General features: G+C 41.1%; 1 protein-coding gene across 1 annotated transcript; it reads left to right on the forward strand.

Moving 5' to 3' along the window:
- Positions 1-16013: 16013 nt before the first annotated feature.
- On the forward strand, positions 16014-19883 carry LOC149160584 (uncharacterized). The gene is made up of 2 exons (XM_089434650.1): positions 16014-17077; positions 17825-19883. The coding sequence occupies exons 1-2, from the start codon at positions 16014-16016 to the stop codon at positions 19881-19883; spliced, it is 3123 nt and encodes a 1040-aa protein (XP_089290776.1).
- Positions 19884-20370: the final 487 nt, after the last annotated feature.

Here is a 20370-nt window from a genome sequence, read left to right on the forward strand (position 1 = left end):
ATTCTGGTGAACCAGGTACGGTTTCTATTTACAGAGTCTCTGTTGAAATTAAAAGAGAAAGGTGCATTAGGAACTACAGTGATTAGTTGATACTGTGTTTGTTCCAGGATTACCTTTACTATAAAAGCATAGCTGTTTAGATATAGTCTGAATAAAGATAGACTGTGAATAGTATAGCTGTCTAGACATAATCTGAATAAAGACAGGCCGTGAATGGCATACTGTCTAGATATAAACTGAGTAAAGATAGGCTGTGAATGTTAGACAAGAACCAAAACCTGCTAAACTGATATTAAAACTACATGGGCATAGTTCCCAGATAACAGCAGAGTATATACTTGACTAGCATAATACAATACAGACAAGGAGGAAAAGATTGTCTCACGTAAGCAAACGAGTAACAGATCTAGTTGCTGGAAGATTGCATGCAAACCAAAACTAGTCTTAAATCATGCTAATATAAGAAGAAGCTGAAACATGAAAGCCTGAGTATGGATGCTGGCGGTAGGTCCAAGATTAATACTTTTAACAGGCCGGAAACAAAAACATTTATAGCTGTAAATACGATTGAAATGCTAGAGTTTAGTATAACATCTAGATATAAAGGGAAAACACAAATACGCTACTAACATTCAGAACGGAAAACCATGTCTTGATTGTGCGACCTGCCATAGGAAGTAGCCAGATTCATAGCTACTGTCACCGAGGAATTTGGCTCCACAAATAAACGATTAAGAAAATGTATCGACAGCACTATGGAATCTTGCTTACACATGTAGCAATAACTCATGCATGCGTAATGTATGAATGGCTAAATGAAAGAACATATAGCATCACGAATATAGAATGGCGGACACAGTAATTGATAAAACTCATAACCAGACATCACTGGTAACGACCATATGGAATATCGAAATGTTACCCTGAAACGGTATCGAATATATAACCACAAGCAAGAGTTTGCCGTCACAGGGACGGGTAACTTATCATCAAGCAAAGTCTGAACGCAACCGGAAACAGAGAAACTCTAACTGAAAATTACAATACCAGCCGTAAGCTTGTAACCAGTCCAACAGAACATTCAGTGCACGGCAAGTAAAAGAAATGTTCAGTTCACGGCAAGCTAAAGGGTTCGAACAGAGCCACGCTCGGCGTACACTGATATACATATATATAAGCTAAAGCAAAACAACACCTCGATAGTAAACCCTGGTCGGGCATAAACGCACAAATAGTGAAAGATGTAATAGGAGGACTTCAACATTAAACCAGAGTTATAATCATGACTGTACATTAAGACATGGTCTTATATAATATTCAATATTCATTACAGACAAAACCCGAAACTTGTAAATGTCTCAAGAGCGAATAGACCCTAACTAAAACTACAGAAAGAAGAGCCAAGATACATGGGCCGCCATGGACTGGGCGCTCCCGGTGTCAAACATTCATCCAACCAGATAATAAACATATGCAAACGGAAGGGTCCGCCTGTAATACCTCAAGTGATTACGGAAGGGTCAACCAGCGTTCAAGCGGTGGGCTGCCACAATTAACCCTCGACTGTATTAAACAAGGATCTATCCAAACTCTAGTATTCAAAGAAAAGGGTATTTGGAGATTGAGAACTCACCTGCGGCCACCGAGAGAGAGCAGTAAGGTTGAGCTCAAAGCCTGCGGCATTATCGGAAAAACAGAACCGAACCCATCTGCATACCTTGTAGCAAAATCTTATCGTTATAAACAAATTAGAGAATAAGTCATGCAGAATGCAACTCGAAAATGTAACCATCCAATCCTTACCTTGCAGGCATAATAGCAAGTTCGATACATATTCTGAGGACGAACAAGAGGTGAGAACGATGTCTAAGGGTTCGATCGGGCTTCGGAGCACCGGAGGAGTCGGAGAGAACTGTGAAGAATGGGTTCTGAGCTCGCTCCGGTGGAGTTTTGAGCCGCCCTAAAACCCTCAGCCTCTTCCCTCCGTTAGATCTGAAACGTAGATCATGACCGTTGATGCTTGGCGGGAATCCATAGCAGAGTATCCAAGGTGCCCAAGGCCGAGCGGTCACATGGCATGGTGGGCCGGATATGCCACCTGCCGAGCAATGGACTGCCCTCATTAAGACACCAAGTGAGCTGGCACCTGCAGAGTCTGCGGTCGGACCACCTAACCCTGCACCTGAATTAATACATTGCGTGCTGGGTAGGGTCACAAGGTAAATGACCCAGTTATCAGTCAATACGACCAACCCAAAACCATGTCAGCAAATCCCATCGTAATAACGTGCTGGAGCACGAATACTTAAATCTACATTTTATATAGTGGGATGATGGATAGATGCATCATGTTAACAATACATTATATGCGGTAATTCCGGGTTAGGAAGCATGTAAAGTAGTAAGTTGGTTTTACATGAACTGCATAATAATAAAAAAAAAAAATTATATAGTAACGAGATGTGACAAGCACGAAGCTGATTGCAGGTAACCGCAGGGAGCCGCAGCTCGCAGGGAGGGTTTGGAAGTGTCTGGTTTTTTTTCCAATAGCGTTGTGCTTTAGCTTTTGAAATTCTCATTATTTTTGAGGATTTTGGAGGAAAATGGGCCCTTCGATTTGTGTATTTCGTTGTAGATTTGTTCGTTTGAATGTTTCTCTTGGAGCGATAATGAGTTCTCATTTGTTCAGTGTAGCTATCCGAGCAGTGTGGTCAGCAATGAGAGCAACAAGCATCGAGTAGTGTGGTTAGTGGTTAGCCGTGAATGCAGTGAGCAATGTGAGAGTGCAACAGAAGTATCAAGCAAAGAATAAGGAGTAGCAAATTCATTCAAACATGACAAAGGAACAAGAAATTATGTGGAGACAAATGATTTAGAACAAGTGAAAATTGTCTCATCCGTCAACGCTGGGAAGTGGGTCTGTGATCTGAAAATGGAGCACTAAAAGCTTCTTGTCGTGCTTACAAGAACTTTTCCCACTCCAAAGCTTATATATTCCCAAGATCTATGCTTATGATTGACAATTTGCGGAATGAATAACTTGAAATAGGTGTATGCTTGTGTTTGTACTTAAATTGTTAAGTGCTTTAAGTTTATTTGCTTGAACTGATATAAAACATATAACAGCAAATACAGTGCAGCAATAATAACCAACACACACAACAGCAATATAATTAAGAGTTCACGCAAACTTTTTGGGCTATGTCTCCGTGAGCTCTTGTCAACTCGACTAGGCTCTTTAGGATTATGGTAATGCTTCTTTTACAAGTTCCACACTCAACTCCATTGGGTTACAACTGAACCTATCGGTTTAGAAATACCATCTTATCCCTAGCTGTTTGGCTCTCTGGCTCTCGGCTCTGGCTCTCATGAGCTTCTGGTTTCATTTGACTTCCAAATAATTAAGAGTTCATGCAAACATTTTGGGCTACGTCTCCGTGAGCTCTTGTCAACTCAACTAGGCTCTTTAAGATTATGGTAATGCTTCTTTTACAAGTTCCACACTCAACTCCATTGGTTTACAACTGAACCTATGGGTTTAGAAATACCATCTTATCCCTAGCTGTTTGGCTCTCTGGCTCTTGGCTCTAGCTCTTGGCTCTGGCTCTCATGAGCTTCTGGTTTCGCTTGACTTCCAAGCAACCCTCTACTTCTGAGTCACCCAGACTCTGCAGACTGCCTCCTCTAGGCTTACACTCAACATTCAAGAATCTTTGAGCCTCTTGGGCTTCTCTGTGTTTCTTCTGAGCATAACTCTGTCGCTCTGTGTTATTAGTGGTTCGCTCGATCTCCAAGTGAATCTCAGCAACCTTCAGCCGCACTATCAATTGAGCTCCCTGTGTTTTTTTTAATACATCAGTTACAGTCGCCTCCATCATTGAACACTGATTATTTCATTACAAGAATCCGTTTACAAATGGAAAGGAACCGGCGGGCACGGGCAACCCGATCGTTTTGCCTTCCTCTGGCCAAAATAGCCAAATAACAGAAATACACAAGAAAATGCACGCAAAAACACATCATGGGCCTTAAGCCCGGACTTCAAATAATATGAAATCGTGTTTATAATCCTTGTCAGGTCCGTGCCTTGATCGCATATCACAATCGCACGTTGCATGGTGCATTGGCCCCTTTGTATCATCGCAATCTGATTTACCGACCTCTGATCACTCCAATCGGCGCCTCATCAGCTATCGGCATTATCGCTATATCGCTTATCGGCGTATCGCAAATCACATTGCATATGGCTAAACCCGAACAAAACCCAAATAATGGGATACACGGGAAATACAAAGAAATCCAATGAAAATCCGCAAAGTCGGATTTCAAAAGGAATTCAATCGCCCCTTTAATCCTATCACGTCCGTGCCTTCATCACAAATCGCAATCACTTGATCTAACGGCCCAATGCTCTCTTTTGGCTTTGCTTTCCCCCGGTCTCCAATCCCCGATCGCTCTGATCGACGCTATCGCATATCGGCGTATCAGAGTATCGGCGGTCGCTGCTTCCATGGTCCACAGCCCTTAAGCTCCTTCAATTAGCGATCACCGATCACATCTCAGTGGTCCATTCCTTTTCCGATCCAACGGCTAAAAATCTTTCATCGCAATCAGCGCATCGGTAAGTTGGCATATCGGCGGTCGGCATATCGCTGGTTCCATGGCCCTTAACTTTTCCCGATCGTCGATCAGATCCTGACCGTTGATTCGCGATCTCTAATCCGACGGCTGACAGTCTTTTCAGGGGCACAACTTGCACGGGGATTAACTGCCCGAAAAAGCAGTTTCCTCTCTCCTCCTCGCTGCTACGTGTCCGCCGCTAAATGTAATCGGATTCAACCCTTCGAATACCATTTACCACCTGGAGCCTGCGTAAAATACCGTTTACCGCCTTCCTGTCAGAACTCAAAAGGTTTTATCTCATTTTATATAAATTCTTCGGATCCACCTGGCCGAGACTGCCCACGTGCTTTTCAATGTAAAACGCACTTTATAAAGGTTTAGTGCTTAACAAATGTTTTTAGCGCATAAAGCTAATATTAACCCTCAGGCCAAATTTAATAAGAAATGCGTCCTTTTCTAAGGACATTGGGCAAATCTTCTTTTTACAATAACTCCTTCGTCTAGAGTCCGTTTTGGCCCGTTCAAATTGCGTTGGATTCAAAATGAAACAATCTACGAAATGAGACTGTTTTCAAAATCATCCAATGACTTTCATTTTTCCTCTGTGAGGAAAATTCATAGACTTAGAAGTCTATGTTAGATCCATTTTGGATCAGTTTGGGTCAATCCTCAAACAATATCGGGGCATTTTAAAATGAAGAATAGCTCGTCTAAAATGAGAGAAAACAAGGAATAAATGGTCTAAAAGGAAAGGTACATGAGCCCTTCACAAAAAGCACTCAAACAAGTTGTTAGCATTATGATGCATGTGTTGTACTTGATGGCAACCCACTTGTAGCAGAACAACTCACTTGTACATGATAACTAGATGAATCTACAGAAGAAATATCAGATGTCATAGAATGCATGACAGTAGTGTTTATATATGTGATGAAATGCAGGGCAGCTTCAAGGAATCAGTTCAGAGGGCAACTCACTCAGATGAAAGAACACAGTATAGTAGGTAAACAACAAGCAGCTTCAAGGAATTAGTTCAGAAGGCAACTCACTCAGAGGAAAGATCACAGTATAGCAAGTAAACAACAAAGAATTACAAATCAGTGTTCACAGAATGAAGAAAGAGAGGTATACGCAGGTTCACCATTGACCAAGTTGCATATGCACGCAGGTTCATTGTATACAAGTTGCATATACGTACACACGCACTTTCACAGAAGGAAAAGCACGTATACCTTGGAAAACTAAATTTTTGGTCCGAAGTATTTGGTCCATGGTATTTTGATCCATGGTATTGGTCCAAAGTATCTGGTCCGAGGTATTGACCCTAGGTATTTGGTCCAAGGTATTGGTCCTCAGTGGTTTTGGTCAATGGTATTGAGAAAGACCTAAAACTATATAAGGAGGAGAAGATCATTAGGCCAAAGCAGACAAGCATAGAATGTTTGATAAAGTGTGAGATCCAGTATGCAAGTTATGGGTTTATGATGCTCTGCTTGATCTTAGCCAAGGAGAAACCTTAATGGTTGATGGAGGACAAGATCTAATAATGGATCGGGAGCTGAAGGCTTGAAATGAATTATCTTTATATGGTTTGATCATGTTTATACTAGATATGTATATTGATGCATGCGTTGTTATGATTTGGGTATAACTGAAGTCTGGAATAGCTGCAAAATTATGATTGAATATTTACAGATGTATACACTGGTTGACTTTGGTAAAAGCGCGTATACACGCAAGTTCGACACATCAAAGTAGCATATACCTTATGAACTATGATGTTTGAAGTTACAATTAGTTCTGGTTGTTGATGCGGAGTTTTGAGTTTTGCTTTATGTTCTGGTGACTGCATTCTGGTAATAGTGTTCAGATTGATTGATTATGATTTGCTTCAGTGATGATGGATGAGATCTAATAATGGATCAGGATTATAATAACCTACCATTATATGATCTGATGGGCTAGATCTGGTTGCTAACACATGTATTATCCTTTATATGTGATGATCTGGGTATGTCTGAAGTTGGGAAGTGCAGCGAAGTAAGTATTTGCAGATCTATACGCTAGTTCGCTTTGATTAAGTTGTGTATACATGCTAGTTCGTCTCTTCCAAGTTACATATACACTCGAATGCATGGTTTTGAGGTTACAGCTATTTCTGATTAATGATGCATTGTTCTGGGTACAAATCTGTGTACTGGCTACAGTGATCTCTCTCTTCCAGTTGATTTGTTGAAGTTGATTAAAGTATGAATGAATGGTTGATTTAGTTGTGTCAGAGGTTCAGAGGTCGTTAGTGATTGATTGAGTTTGGTTGATTCAGAAAGTAATGATTGAGTTTCAGTGATTAGTTGATGCAGATATAGTTGATGGTTGTATTGCAGTGGTGATTGATTTGAGCTTCAATGTTGTTGATGGGTCCAGTATGAAAATTAGATGAAACGTGGCCTTCAGATTATGGTGTTGTGTTCCAAGAGTATCCAGTATGAAAATTTATGAAACAAGGTCCCTGGAGGAAGAAAGAAGGTTGTAGCCTTCTGTAGGTCGGCGCCTACATACTAGTAAATATATCGGTTAGTACAAGAGCTAGGGGGTTGTAGCTCCCTTTTAGTAGAAGCTGGAGAACGAGAGAAGGTTGTAGCCTTCTACAAGAAGAAGCCTGCGTACTGGTATGGGTCTGCACCAGTACAATGTTGTAAATAGATTTTCTTATTACTAAAAGAAGACAGAGACGACAGTAGCAGGTGGTTTTCACCCACATTGGGTTTCCACCTTAAATCTTGGTGTTCATGTGTGTTGCTTATGTGTGATGGTTTACTCTATTATTAACTGCATATGGTTACTGTTTAATGTTTAATAAAGTACTAATGCACAGATTAAAGAGCAACATATGATGAATTAACTGAATCATTAGTTCGTTGAATATACGCTTGTTTCCTTAAGCACATTTGCGTGTACACGCGGGTTACCCACATGGAAGTAGCGTATACAAATTTGAGTATGAAAAGAAAAAGATTATTGACTTGACTAATGTTGATTCACCCCCCCCCCCCCTCCCGCCCCCCAGTATTATTTCCAACACAAGTCTCCTCTACAAGCGCGTGGCAACAAGAATTCCAGAGGAAAATTCATTGATGGTTCTGCCTTATATAGTCCCACATCCACACCTCTCACTTGCTCATCTGATCTTTATGTGAAAGAATTGTTAAATGCAAAACAAAAGTTGGAGGTTTTAGAAGAGGTTTTAGAAGCTAAAGGGCAAGAAAGAGATCATAAAATTCATATAATAACCACTGAGAACAAGGCTTTAGCAGAAAGCAATAAAGTTTTAAAAGAAGAAGTGGCATTGCTACATGAAGCTCTCCTGATAGGGAAGACAGAATGGCAATGCATGAAGGCAGATGTGCAAAACATAAAGAAATCTGTAGTGGAAAGTACAAAGGTGGCGAATGTGAAATCATCTCAGGATAAAGGGAAAATGATTGCCCAAATAAACAACCATGGAGAGAACACAAGAGAAGAAACGAAAGGAGATTCCACCAAAGTTTCCAAAACTTGGGCCCAAGTTATTAGCAATTCTGTTAATAAGGAAGGAGAAACAAATATTCAGGTTGACAACATGCAAGATAGTGAAGGCAAGGAAAGACAAAATAGGGCAGCAAACATAATTATTAAAGGGGTGAAAGACTATAGGAAAAATGAATGTACTCTTGACCTTGCAATATACTTCTTGAAAGATAAGTTGCTATGGCAAGGACAAATATATAAAGCATGGAGGGTGGGTAAGTTTAATGGGGAGAGAGTCAGGCCCATAAAAGTCATTATGCCTAGCTTGCGTGATAAATATATCATTCTAAGCAAGAAACATCTCTTGAGGAGTTCTCATTTTTTCCTAGAAGAAGATTTAACTATAAAACAACAGGAGGAAAGAAGGGAGTAAATTTTAAAGGTTAGGGAAGCAAAAGATGAGGGCAAGAGAGCATGGATTTATAAAGGCAAAGTTGTGATAACGCGATTTGGACCTCCTTCCAAAACAAAGCAACAATATGGTAATAAAGAAGAGGCAACAAATTCTTCAACAAGAAATCGGAAAGCAAGGTCAGTATGGGAAAGCATGGATAAAGACTCAAATGTGAGTCTTGCATGCCAAAATAAATAGAAATCAAGTCATACCTAGGTTTCCTTAAGATTAGTTTGTTGGAACTACAGAGGTTACCCATGGAGACGAGGACCTGGGTTAGGGCCTATTGCAGAAGATAGAGACATAATTTGCCTCATAGAAACACATGAGCATGAAGGGTGCAAGACACCTCGATCTGAAGGATACTGGAAGATGACAGTGTGGAACAAGGCAGCAGGGAATGGAAAAGGGCACAGGGGTATCATGGTTTTAGTAAGGGAGAAAGAAGGTTGTCTCATTCAGTTAGAAAAAAAGACTCAAATAAGTAATTCATTTGGTTTAAAATATCAAAAAATGGAAACCACATTAGAATTGCAGCATGCTATTTTGCGCCGCAGGTTTCAAAAATCTACAAAGGTAGAGGGCTTGATAACAAAGATCCATTTGCAACCTTAAAAGCGGATATTGCAACATATTCGTAGCTAGGTGAAGTCCTTATAGTGGGTGAATTCAATGTTAGGACTGCAAGTGAGCAAGGTAGCATTCTTTGTTGTAAAGATGATTGTGACCCTAATTGGCTTACAGAAGAAAGTAATCATCAGTGGGAAAAAATTTCAGAAGACGAGGGTTGCAATCTCTTTGGTGAAAAATTTCTTACTCTATGTGGGGCCTTTGATTTAGTCATTTGCAATGGCTTGACTAGATGGGAAAAGTCTGGTAATTTCACTTGCAATACTTACAATGGAGCAAGTGTGGCAGATTATGTAATTTTCTCGCATGGTTTGTGTGAGAACATGGAGGAAGTTTTGATTGGAGATCAGTTGTGGGACCTAAAATCAAATCACAAGCCAATTTATTTATGTTTCTCTTGGATTGGAAAGAAACAGTTAAATTCAAAAATTCAGCATGTCCAACAAAATCTCCCACAGGGCAAAATTATTTTGACCCCAGAAAATTGTAATACCTTCAAAATGACGCTAGAGAGGTTCTTTGAGAAGGAGAAAATTACAATTCAGAGCCTTCATAGTCATGAATTAACACAGTTAATTCAATGCGCACTTGCAAAGTGCAAAAGAGCAAAAATTAAGAAGTCTGAAACAAATTGCTTTCCGGTTAATGCTTGGTTTGACGAGGAATGCAAAAAGACAAGGAGAATGTGGAAAGAGTCAAACAAGGATAACATAAAGCTCAAAGCTTACAAGCAGTTATTAAGCAATAAAAAGACCGATTTCATGGTTTCAAGGAGGGAAGAACTAATCTTCCTTGGGAAAAATACTCCCAAATTATTTTGGAAGGAGCTCCAACCGAAAAAGATACAAATTGGAAATAATATTACAATTTATAAATGGTTTGACTATGCAAGACAACTCTATGAGTAGGTTCCCAAGTTTGACCCTCCCCCCTTGATCAACACTGATATTGAACTCTTCACGGTACAAGAGGTAGAGATGAGTATCAAGAAGTTGGGTGTCAGAAATGCAAAAGACTTAGTTGAACTCCAAGCAGAATATCTAAAGTGGGGCTCAAAGATTCTTGCACCTCACATTACAAAAATCTTCAACAACATCATACAACAAGGGCTCCCCACAAATTGGACAACTAGTCTGGAAATACCTCTTTTCAAGAGCAGTGACGTCAATAATCCCTCCAATTATAGGACCATCATGATAAACCCTTTGTTTGCAAATCTATTTGGAATCATGCTAGAAAACAAATTTAGCAAGTGGGCAGAAGAAAGAGATAAGCATGTTAAAGGGCAAGTAGGTTTTAGACCTAAACATTCCACAGTTGATCATTGTATAACTTTAAGGCACATCATTGAAAAAGTTTGGGAGAAAAAGGAAGAAGTATTTTGTTGCTTTGTTGATTTCAGAAAAGCATTTGACTCGGTTCCTAGGGATAAGCTTTGGCACAGAATGGAGGAACTTGGGGTTCCTAAACATTTGAGAGCAGTTGTGCATAGGCTATATGAAGAGGTGAAAGTCAAAATTAGAACTTCAACAAGTATTTCTGAAAGTTTTAGAAGCGATATCTGGGTCAAGCAAGGTTGTCCACTGTCTCCTACCCTTTTTGGTCTATATCGACAAGCTTGAGGAGTGGTTAAATTCGCAAGGGTGATGGTATCTATTTGGGAAAGTTTGTTATAAGGCTTCTTTTGTATGCAGATGACCTTATTCTGATTGCTAAATCAGCTCTTGGTTTACAAGAGCACTTACTATCCCTTGAGCATTTTTGTAGAAGTGTGGGGATGCAAGTCAATATCAGCGAAATGGAAGTAGTGGTCTTCTCTAAGAAAAGAAAACATAACCAGCATAAGTTCTACTTTGAAGGCAAGATTCTCAAAGAAGTTGCGGATTACAAATACCTCAGAATTGACTTCAACAAAAATCTAAGCTAGAATGGTTGTAGAAAGAAAAAAACTTTGGGGAGTTTGAAAGCATTTTATGCTTTTCAAAATAGGTGTATAGAGGCAGAGTTATGGGACTGGAAAATCACTCAAACTCTTTTTGGGCTTCTAGTGATTCTCTATGGTTGTGAACTATGGGCCAGCAGTACATCCAACATGCAGTGGAGACAAATTGAGAAAATTCAGAAGCATTTGATTACAAACAAATTTAAGATTAAAAGTGTGATTCCTTATGATATCTTGTTTAGTGAAACAGGGACTCCTCCTATTGAAGCAACTGCTATGGTGCGAGTCATAAGGTATTTAAAAAAAATTGAGCAAATGGAAGAGGGTAGATGGCCTAAGGTTGTCTTTAATGATAGATTGTGCAAGAGCAAAAAAATTGGATGCAGCAAAATAAAAAAATGGTTTAGTAAATGGGGTATTGGCTTGAATGCGTGTCCCATAAACAACAAAGAGATAAAAGCTTTTGTTATGGAAAAGTTCCACAAGCGTACTTGGGATAAGGAGCTAGGAAGAAAAAAAAATTACTATATTGAAGTGTTTAATCTCACTCATAGTCATCAACCAAAAGCATATATAGAGGCCAATATCTCTTGGAGAGCCAAAATTCATATTGCTCAGTTAAGGACTAATTCTTATCAACTCTGTTGTGAAACAAGGCACTGGAAAAGGCCAAAGGAAGTGTGGGAGGAAAGAGTATGCATTTTTTGTTCTTCTGGAAAAGTGGAAGCAGAAAAAACATTTCATTTTAGAATGTGAGGCCTTCAAAGACAATAGGAAAAGTTATGCAAATATGCTGGCAGCTAGCTCTTGGGATAATCTATTTAGCGAGGGGTTTGTCGAGAAGTTGGGAGCATTTATTTTGAAGCTTCACAGAAAAAAGGTCGAATACATCAAGCAAATGAAGAAGCAATCTGTCCCATAGGCTATCTTTAGCCTCGTGGACATTAAAAATAATTTCTTTCTTTATTTATTTATTATAAAATAATTGTGTCCATGGTACTAGATTAAATAGTGTTTTTTTCTAACTAATTTCAATTAATTCTTATTTATATAAAAAATTAATATTTTCAATAATTTAATTTATATAATTTTTTTAATTGATAATGGTTGATTTAATTTATATGTCATTTAATGTTGGTATTCTCTAAATAAAAAAGTAATAAAAAAGTGATAAAAAAGAATATATTATGTATGTTTAATGACCTAATATAATTTCATGTAAAGTAATTAGAAATAAAAAGATATGTGAGCAATATGTTTAAACATTATACTTTTCAAAAATATTATAACACTTTATTTTAATAAATTATTGGAAAATTTAGGTTAACTAATTTATTTGAATATCAATTTCATATATATCTATATATTAAAAAAAAAAAAATTGCTGAGATAAAAATATTTTAATGTTGTAAATAATAAAATATTTAGGTTATGAATAAAATATTTTAATATGAATTAATATTGACTTCTACTTAAAAATTTATATTATTCAATAATATATTTTAAACAATGAAAAATTACACATTGTTTTTTGCACTCTAAAATAAGTTTTTGCCTAAAGAAATTTGATCCCTCTAGTCTCATGTTAGACTCGTGCTTGAGATGGATCTATGATATCATGCTATTAATAAACTAAATTTGGATTTACATTATTATTAATAAAATCTTTAAAGTTTGGAGACTATGTCATTGAAACTGTAGGAAAAGAAAATTCTATAAAGAATAGGAAAACAACATAGCACAAAAAAGCCAACTCAACACAACTAGACATACCTTCTATATTTTGATTTTTTTTCTATAAAATATAGGAAAAAAACCTAGCACAAAAAAGCCAACTCAACACAACTAGACATATCTTCTATATTTTGATATTTTTTTATTGTTACAACATAAGCTTAGCAACCATAATAAGGTACAACTTTATAGTATTTTAGTATAAATACCTTAATTTTATTAAGCTATAATGACTTTCACTTTTCAATTTCAATAACTTCAAACATTCTCATGCACATTGATAGTATTATTGATGTATTTCTAAAGCATTCTCATTGTAAACATTTACATTTTTGACATTTAGGTTTTCAATGTCAACATTTACACTGAAATTTTTGAAAAAAATTGCATTTAGGTTTACATTTGGGTTTAGACTACTTATGTTTTTCAATTAAAATTTATAACAATGTTATAATACATAAAATAAAAAGTAAAAAATTTATCGAGCCTAGTGCTTACCAATATTTTGAATATAAAAATGTTTAAATGCATATTAATAATTTGAGGATATTTATGAATTTATTCTAAAATGCAATTGTTAAAAATAAAAAATGTATTATATTAAAAATATATTTGGTTTTATTTTCAAAATTATAGTATTATGATGTGTATAGTATTTGTTTTGCAATTTTTTATGAAAGGAGATCATATATTTCCTCTTTAGTATGTGTTAGGTTGGATTGGTTAACTTATGATGTGAAAGTGCCACCTAAATTTTCTTGGTAGAAGTCAAATACAATCTTGATTCCTCTAAATGTTTAAAGGGGTTGTCCATAGGTTCATCAACCCAACTGTAGGGGGGGATTTAGTAAAACTTGACAAGGAGTGGACGAAAACAGAAATTTTTTTAACGCGGATCAGAGTGAGAAAGATGGAGCGCGCGCGAAAAGGATTGGGTTAGGGTTTTTTCGCGCAACATCTGCAGTCCGTCGCGGCTAGGTTTCGAAAGTCTCCCTCGATTAGGTTTCAACCGCCGCGGTCACAGCCCAGGATCATCACAGCTGCAGCATCTCCATCGGTTTCTCCACCAGTCGTTTTCGGTCGCCGACAGTTATGGCTGACATGGAGCAAGAAGCGGTGGATTACTCGGCGGATCCCTCGCCGGACAAGACTATTTTTGGAAATCCTAGCTTCGCCTCTCGCTCTCGGTTCGCTCCGTCTACATCTTCATCTGTTCCAGCGCTCCCACAGCATCCGTCCTCCATCTCGCCTGAAGCTTATCTAGCCATTCCAACCTCTGCAGGCACTTACCCTACCGAATCTCCGCCATTTGAGGTCCCCCCACTCTCGCCGGGCTCCCTGCATTTTTTGGCTACCCATACTCCTCCCTCGCCCTCCTTTGATCCGCAGGCCCCTCCCCTCCTATCGGTGCCTCTTCCCCCGCCGCCGGTTCCCCCTGCATCTCGTCCCTCTGTTCCGGGAGTCCGTCAATCCGGATGCTTTGAGACACCTGCTGTCGTTATTCGCCCTGCAAAACCCCCATCCCTGGAAGGCATTACAAATCCTCTGGTAGATCATCCGTCGGCCCCCCGCACTGGTAAAAAGAAAGCAAAGTGTGTTAGGGCTACAGCTCGGGACATCGCCATCAAATTCGACGAATCAAGGCCTCTCGGTGATTACATGGATATTGCGAACACTGTGTTGGTAGGGCACGTCAGGGGAAGGACATATTCGGTGCAGAGGCTCAAGCAATGGGTACAGGAGATCTGGGGCGGAGTTCTTTTTGATCTACCAGTGGTTCATGTCCTCCCCAGAGGATGGTTCTCCCTCAAATTCTCCAAGGAAAGTCAAACTAATCTAGTTTTGGGCCGATACTGGCATATTGAAATGGCCCCGGTCCTCCTAAAGCGCTGGAACCCCCTCTTTGACCCTGAACGGGAACAGCTTGGAGCTGGACCAATCTGGGTTCGCCTACCAGGACTACCAATACCATTCTGGGCAGAAGAAGTCTTCATTAGGGTTGGAAATGCCCTGGTGACATATCTGGACTACGATCGCACATATGTGGAATCTGGGAACTGAACACTAGCGCGGATCCTGGTCCACCTGGACACCCGCGAAGGACTTGAGGAACAGATCACGCTACAGTGGGGGAGGTGTATCAGAGTGCAATTGCTGGACTACGAAGGAGTTCCCTTCCGATGCAGACGATGCCACAAAGTGGGGCACCTTGCGAAGGACTGCCCACTCAACAAGAAAGCAGATGATACTCCGAGAGGCACCCCGGCATCCACCAGGACGGCATCCCCCAACATCTCTCGCCCTCCCTCTGCGGGCCCGCCCCCTCCGGCTACATCTCCCATGGTCGATCCAGGACTGCGGCGACCCTCGCCTCCAAAGACCAGGGCTCGCTCGGCGGCTGAAGCGGGTATGAATTCGGGTTCTCTTAACCCTTCTTTGCATTCTTCGTTTGATGTTAATCATGTTATTGGACCCATCTCACAACCCTCCATGATTCACTGCACATTAACATCATCCCCACTTATCTGCATCTCTGAACCCATCATATCCACATCCTCCCCCGTGGCTCGTTCCTCCCCGCTCCCCCTGGGGTCCTCCCCTCCTCATTCATATTTTCTCCGGTCTAGGAACCCGGCCAAAGAGCCATCAGACTGTCATTCGGGATTGGGCATTGTTATACCTGAGGGGGTTTCATTGAATACCAGAGGGAGAAAATCCCATCTCTCAAAGGCCATTAAACAAGCTGGGGCAGAGGTGGTCTCTGGCCGGCAATCGACCATTGACGGGGTCCTTAGAGCAGGACACACCCCGAGAGGTGTTCCCCCATGAAGTGTTTATCCTTTAACTGCAGAGGACTGGCTAGTTCCTCCAAGAAACTAGCCATGAAGCGACTCATTGAATCTGAACCTATCGACATTATCATGCTCCAAGAGACACTCTTCTCAGCAGATCAGATAACTCGAGCCTTGCAAGCCTTGGCCCCTGCCTGGAGCTTCCATGCCATTGATGTTATGGGACGATCTGGAGGTCTAGCCATTGGTAGCAACCCTCGTTCCATTAAGATGGACTCGACCTGGGGGGGTGGGGTTCATTGGGCTGGACATTTTCTCTACTGAACTCGGCATGAATCTCAGAGTTGTCAATGTATATGCCCCCTGCTCCCAGAGAGAATCGTTCTGGCAGCACCTACTACATCTCTCTATGATGAATGAAGACCGGGTTATTATTGGAGGAGACCTAAATTTCTCTCTGGGGTTCAGGGAGTCATGGGGCTCGGAAGCACAATTCGACCCCATTACTGATTATATGACCAATCTGCTTGAGCAAACAAACTTTTTGGATATACCTATGCAGCGCCTTCTTCCTACATGGAGGAATAGACGGGTAGGGGATGCTGCCCTTGCTCGCAGACTAGACAGATCTCTTATGAAGGGGACTCTCCAACAGCGCTTACATCTCTTCAGACAATGGGTTGGATCGGGGGGATTATCGGATCACAATCCTATATACTTGGAGATTCAGGGTCCTTTCAAGAAACCTAAGGCACCCTTCAAATTTAATCACACCTGGCTGAAGGATCCAACATATGTCAAGATGATAGAGGATTACTGGATCTCCCACCCTATCAATGGCACAGAATCCCTCGCCAAAGGGTTCTGCAGGAATCTCTCTGAAATAAAGCATATATCAATTAAGTGGGCAAAGGAGAAACTGGATCGTGATTCGGCTCAGCTCATTCAAATTGAAGCTGACCTAACCTCTCTCACCAACGATAGAGGATTGGGTTTCATTACAGCTGCAGACAAATGCAGGCTAATTGACTTAGAGAATCAAAAAGCAAAGATCCTCAAAGAGAGGGAGGAATCCATTAGATTAAGAAGTCGGGCTATATGGATCCAAGCTGGGGATGACAACACGAAGTTCTTTCATAATTTTGCAAAGTGCAGGAAAGTATCAAATACTATTTGGAAGCTCCCCTCCCCGGATGGCGATTTCGCAGATAATTTTAATAAGCTCGCTCACCTGGGCACCACCCATTTCAGGAATCTTTACAAGAGCCCCCGGGAAGCCAACCTACTTGATATCATTAATGTGGCAAACCACTTCCCGAGATTCGTGGAGGAAGAAGATGTAGAGGCTCTAAATAACCCGGTCACGGCAGAGGAACTGGAAGGAGTGCTGAAATGGTTCAAAAAAGACAAAAGCCCTGGCCCGGATGGATGGACCATTGAATTTTACTTAGCCTTCTTTGATGTTCTGGGACAGGACCTGCTGAGGGTGGTCGAGGAGAGCAGGACTACGGGTTCTATATATCATGCCATCAATTCTACTTTTATTGCTCTCATCCCAAAATCTGATTCCCCGGCATCCTTTGATGACTACAGGCCCATATCCTTGTGTAACTGCCTCTATAAAATCATATCTAAGACCATTGCAAACCGTCTTAGACCCATCCTCTCCCGATCCATTGCCCCGCAGCAATTTGCTTTCCTTGAATCTAGGCAGATCCACGAGGCCATCGGACTCGCCCAAGAAGCACTGCACTCCATCTGGTCGAAGAATCTGAAAGCCATCCTCCTCAAAATTGACCTCTCAAAAGCCTTCGACCGAGTCAGCTGGCTCTATATAAAAATGATCCTCATCCACCTGGGCTTCCCCCACGCTTACATCACTTGGATCATGGCCTGTATAACCTCCCCTTCCTTCAGTATACTCATCAATGGCTCAGCCTCTCCTTTTTTCCACTCTGAAAGGGGCTTGAGACAGGGGTGCCCCCTATCTCCCCTTCTCTTCCTCTTGGTCATGGAAGGTCTCAGCCGCCTCATGGACTCTGCAAAGCGGGCTGGAGATATTGGGGGCCTTCGCATTACCGACCTATGCTATCTTACACACCTACTCTTTGTGGACGATGTTCTTATTCTACTTGATGGCAGTGTACGAGACTCTCGGACCTTCTCAAAGATCCTGCAACTATTTTCTGCAGCTACAGGTATGCTGCCAAATCAGTTGAAATCTACCATTACTTGTGCGCGTACTTCTGTACAGGAGTCCCGGACGGCCCTTCAGGCCTTCCCCTACTCTGTCCACCCTCTGGATAGAGGTCTCAAATACCTGGGGTTCAATCTGAAGCCTACATGCCAAAGGATAGTTGATTGGGTTTGGTTGGTTGCCAAACTGGAAAAAAGACTTACTGGCTGGAGCTACAGATATCTCTCTAGGGCTGGCAGATTGGTGCTCATTAAATCTGTGTTAGAGGCTACCCCGGTCTTCTGGATGGCACTAGCATGGATACCGAGAAATATACTTGGGCGACTTCAGCAGCTGTGCAATCGATACCTCTGGAATGGGAGTCAGGACAAGAGAATCTTTGCATGGATCAGCTGGAAGAAAATTTCTCTGCCCAAAAAATGGGGAGGATGGGGCCTCAAAGAACTCCCAGCATTCGCCATGGCACTGGCTGCCAAGATGGGATGGACCTTACTAACCAGCCAAAGCCTATGGACACAGGTATCCTATCACAAATATATATGGCCCCAGAACATTCTGGATTGGGCTCGACTACCAACTTGGTCATCTAAGGGATGTTCATCAGTCTGGAAGGCTTTGGTACATGCCCTTCCCCTCATACGAGACAATCTTGCTTGGCGAATCAATGATGGCTTGACGGGCAGGATTGGCTTGGATCCATGGATCAACAGTGGGGGCAGACACATCCTCAATCCGGATCTTATTACTCATCTACAGTCCCGCGACATCAGGCATTTCGCACAAATCGCCGATCAGCAGCACACTGACATTTTCTCCCAAGCATGGAAATCGGCCCAGCAACTGGATCTCCCACTACATTGGCATCAGGAATGGCAACACTTTACTGTGGCTTTATCGGAATCCCACATTCGCATTAAACAAGGTCCGGATGAACTTGTTTGGTGCCCTGCGGATCATGGTATATACGCTCCAAAGTATGGGTACAAAGCACTCATATCCCACAGAATACCTGATCCGATCCACCCGTGGTGGCATACCATTTGGAAGCTTAAGGCTCCACCTCACTCCAGGCTTTTTTTCTGGTGTGCCCTTAAAGGTATTGTCCCCACAGGTGACTATCTTACTCGTAGATCCATCTACGGACCATCCTGGTGCATCTTCTGTAAGGCCGCATCAGAAAACTCAGAGCATATATTTCTACTCTGCCCTGCTATCCACACCCTTTGGACCAACATCCGCAATCAATTGGGCATTGCTGGGAACTGGACTGGGAATGATCTATCGGACGCATGGGACGCTTGGACACACAGTCATCCGGGCTCAAAACTTTTAAATCTCCCCCTCGTGGCAACATGGTATACCTGGCTTGCGCGGAATCGAGCTGTCTTCGAGGATCGAACGGTATCTTGGAGCCGGGTTGAAGCCACCATCATCGCTGCCTATCATGAGCTACCCGATCCGCCTCCATCTCGGCCCAGAATCATACAACCCATGCCCAATATCGACAGAGCCACCCCGTGGGCCTTCTTCGACGGGGCAGCAAACCAAACGGGGTGTGGAGGGGGCTTCGTTCTGCATATTAACGAACATCACCGTTACCTTGCAAAAATGGGATTCGGAAATGGATCAAATAATTATGCTGAACTTTCTGCCATCCGAAATCTATTACACTTTACTTTATCGCATCAACTCACAAATATCAATATTTTTGGGGATTCAATGGTGGTCGTTAACTGGATCAATAATGTCACTACATGTCATACACACACTCTCAATAATATATTACATGATGCTCTCACTCTCAAAGCAGCATTTAATCATTTCTCTTGTTTACACATTTACAGAGAACATAACAGCGTTGCTGACAAATTATCCAAAGAGGCCTCGACACTTCCCAGAGGCGAATGGCTAATTGTGGAGCAGAATGGAACCGAAGAGCACCGGTTTTACCACAGGCCATTCATAGATCAGAGAGAACAGAGGGACAACAGTCCCGATAACTGACAGTAATGGAGACTATTTGGACTTGATGAAACTGTTTTTGAACTATGGCTATTTTGTATACAAAAAGGATCTTTTTGTGATAGAAATTAGGCTTGAACAGCCAGACATATGTATGTACCCAGCACAATTTTGTAACTACTTTCTGATACAACACCTTGTGAGGTGAATTTTTGTATGAACAACACAGTAATGCCAAGGCATCTACTATATGTAATTTTCTAATATTAATGAAAATTACTGATTTTTCCAGTGGAAAAAAAAAAAAAAATCAACCCAACTGTAGATGTCAAAAAACTAAGGTCTAGAAACTCTTTTAATAATGTTTTTTAGAAATAAGCATTTAATGTGCATGTAATGAAAAATAGGGCGATGTAATATTTTGTTTTCTCTTACATATGTAGTTTTCATTTAGAAGCGTGCATTAATCAACTCACCATTATTCCTCTGAATGTTTAAAGGGGTTGTCCATGGGTTCATCAACCCAACT

Source organism: Pinus tabuliformis, chromosome 5_2 (assembly GCF_031772625.1).
Source record: "Pinus tabuliformis cultivar Carrire ecotype Pingquan chromosome 5_2, CPIR1, whole genome shotgun sequence".
Lineage (NCBI taxonomy): Eukaryota > Viridiplantae > Streptophyta > Pinopsida > Pinales > Pinaceae > Pinus > Pinus tabuliformis.

Bases quoted from the DNA above. Each gene is read 5' to 3' on its own strand.
- LOC149160584 (XM_089434650.1), top strand. From the start codon at position 16,014: ATGAATCTCAGAGTTGTCAATGTATATGCCCCCTGCTCCCAGAGAGAA. The intron at 17,078-17,824 runs GTTCAAAAAAGA...ACTTGATGGCAG, and splicing joins CTGGAAGGAGTGCTGAAATG to TGTACGAGACTCTCGGACCT.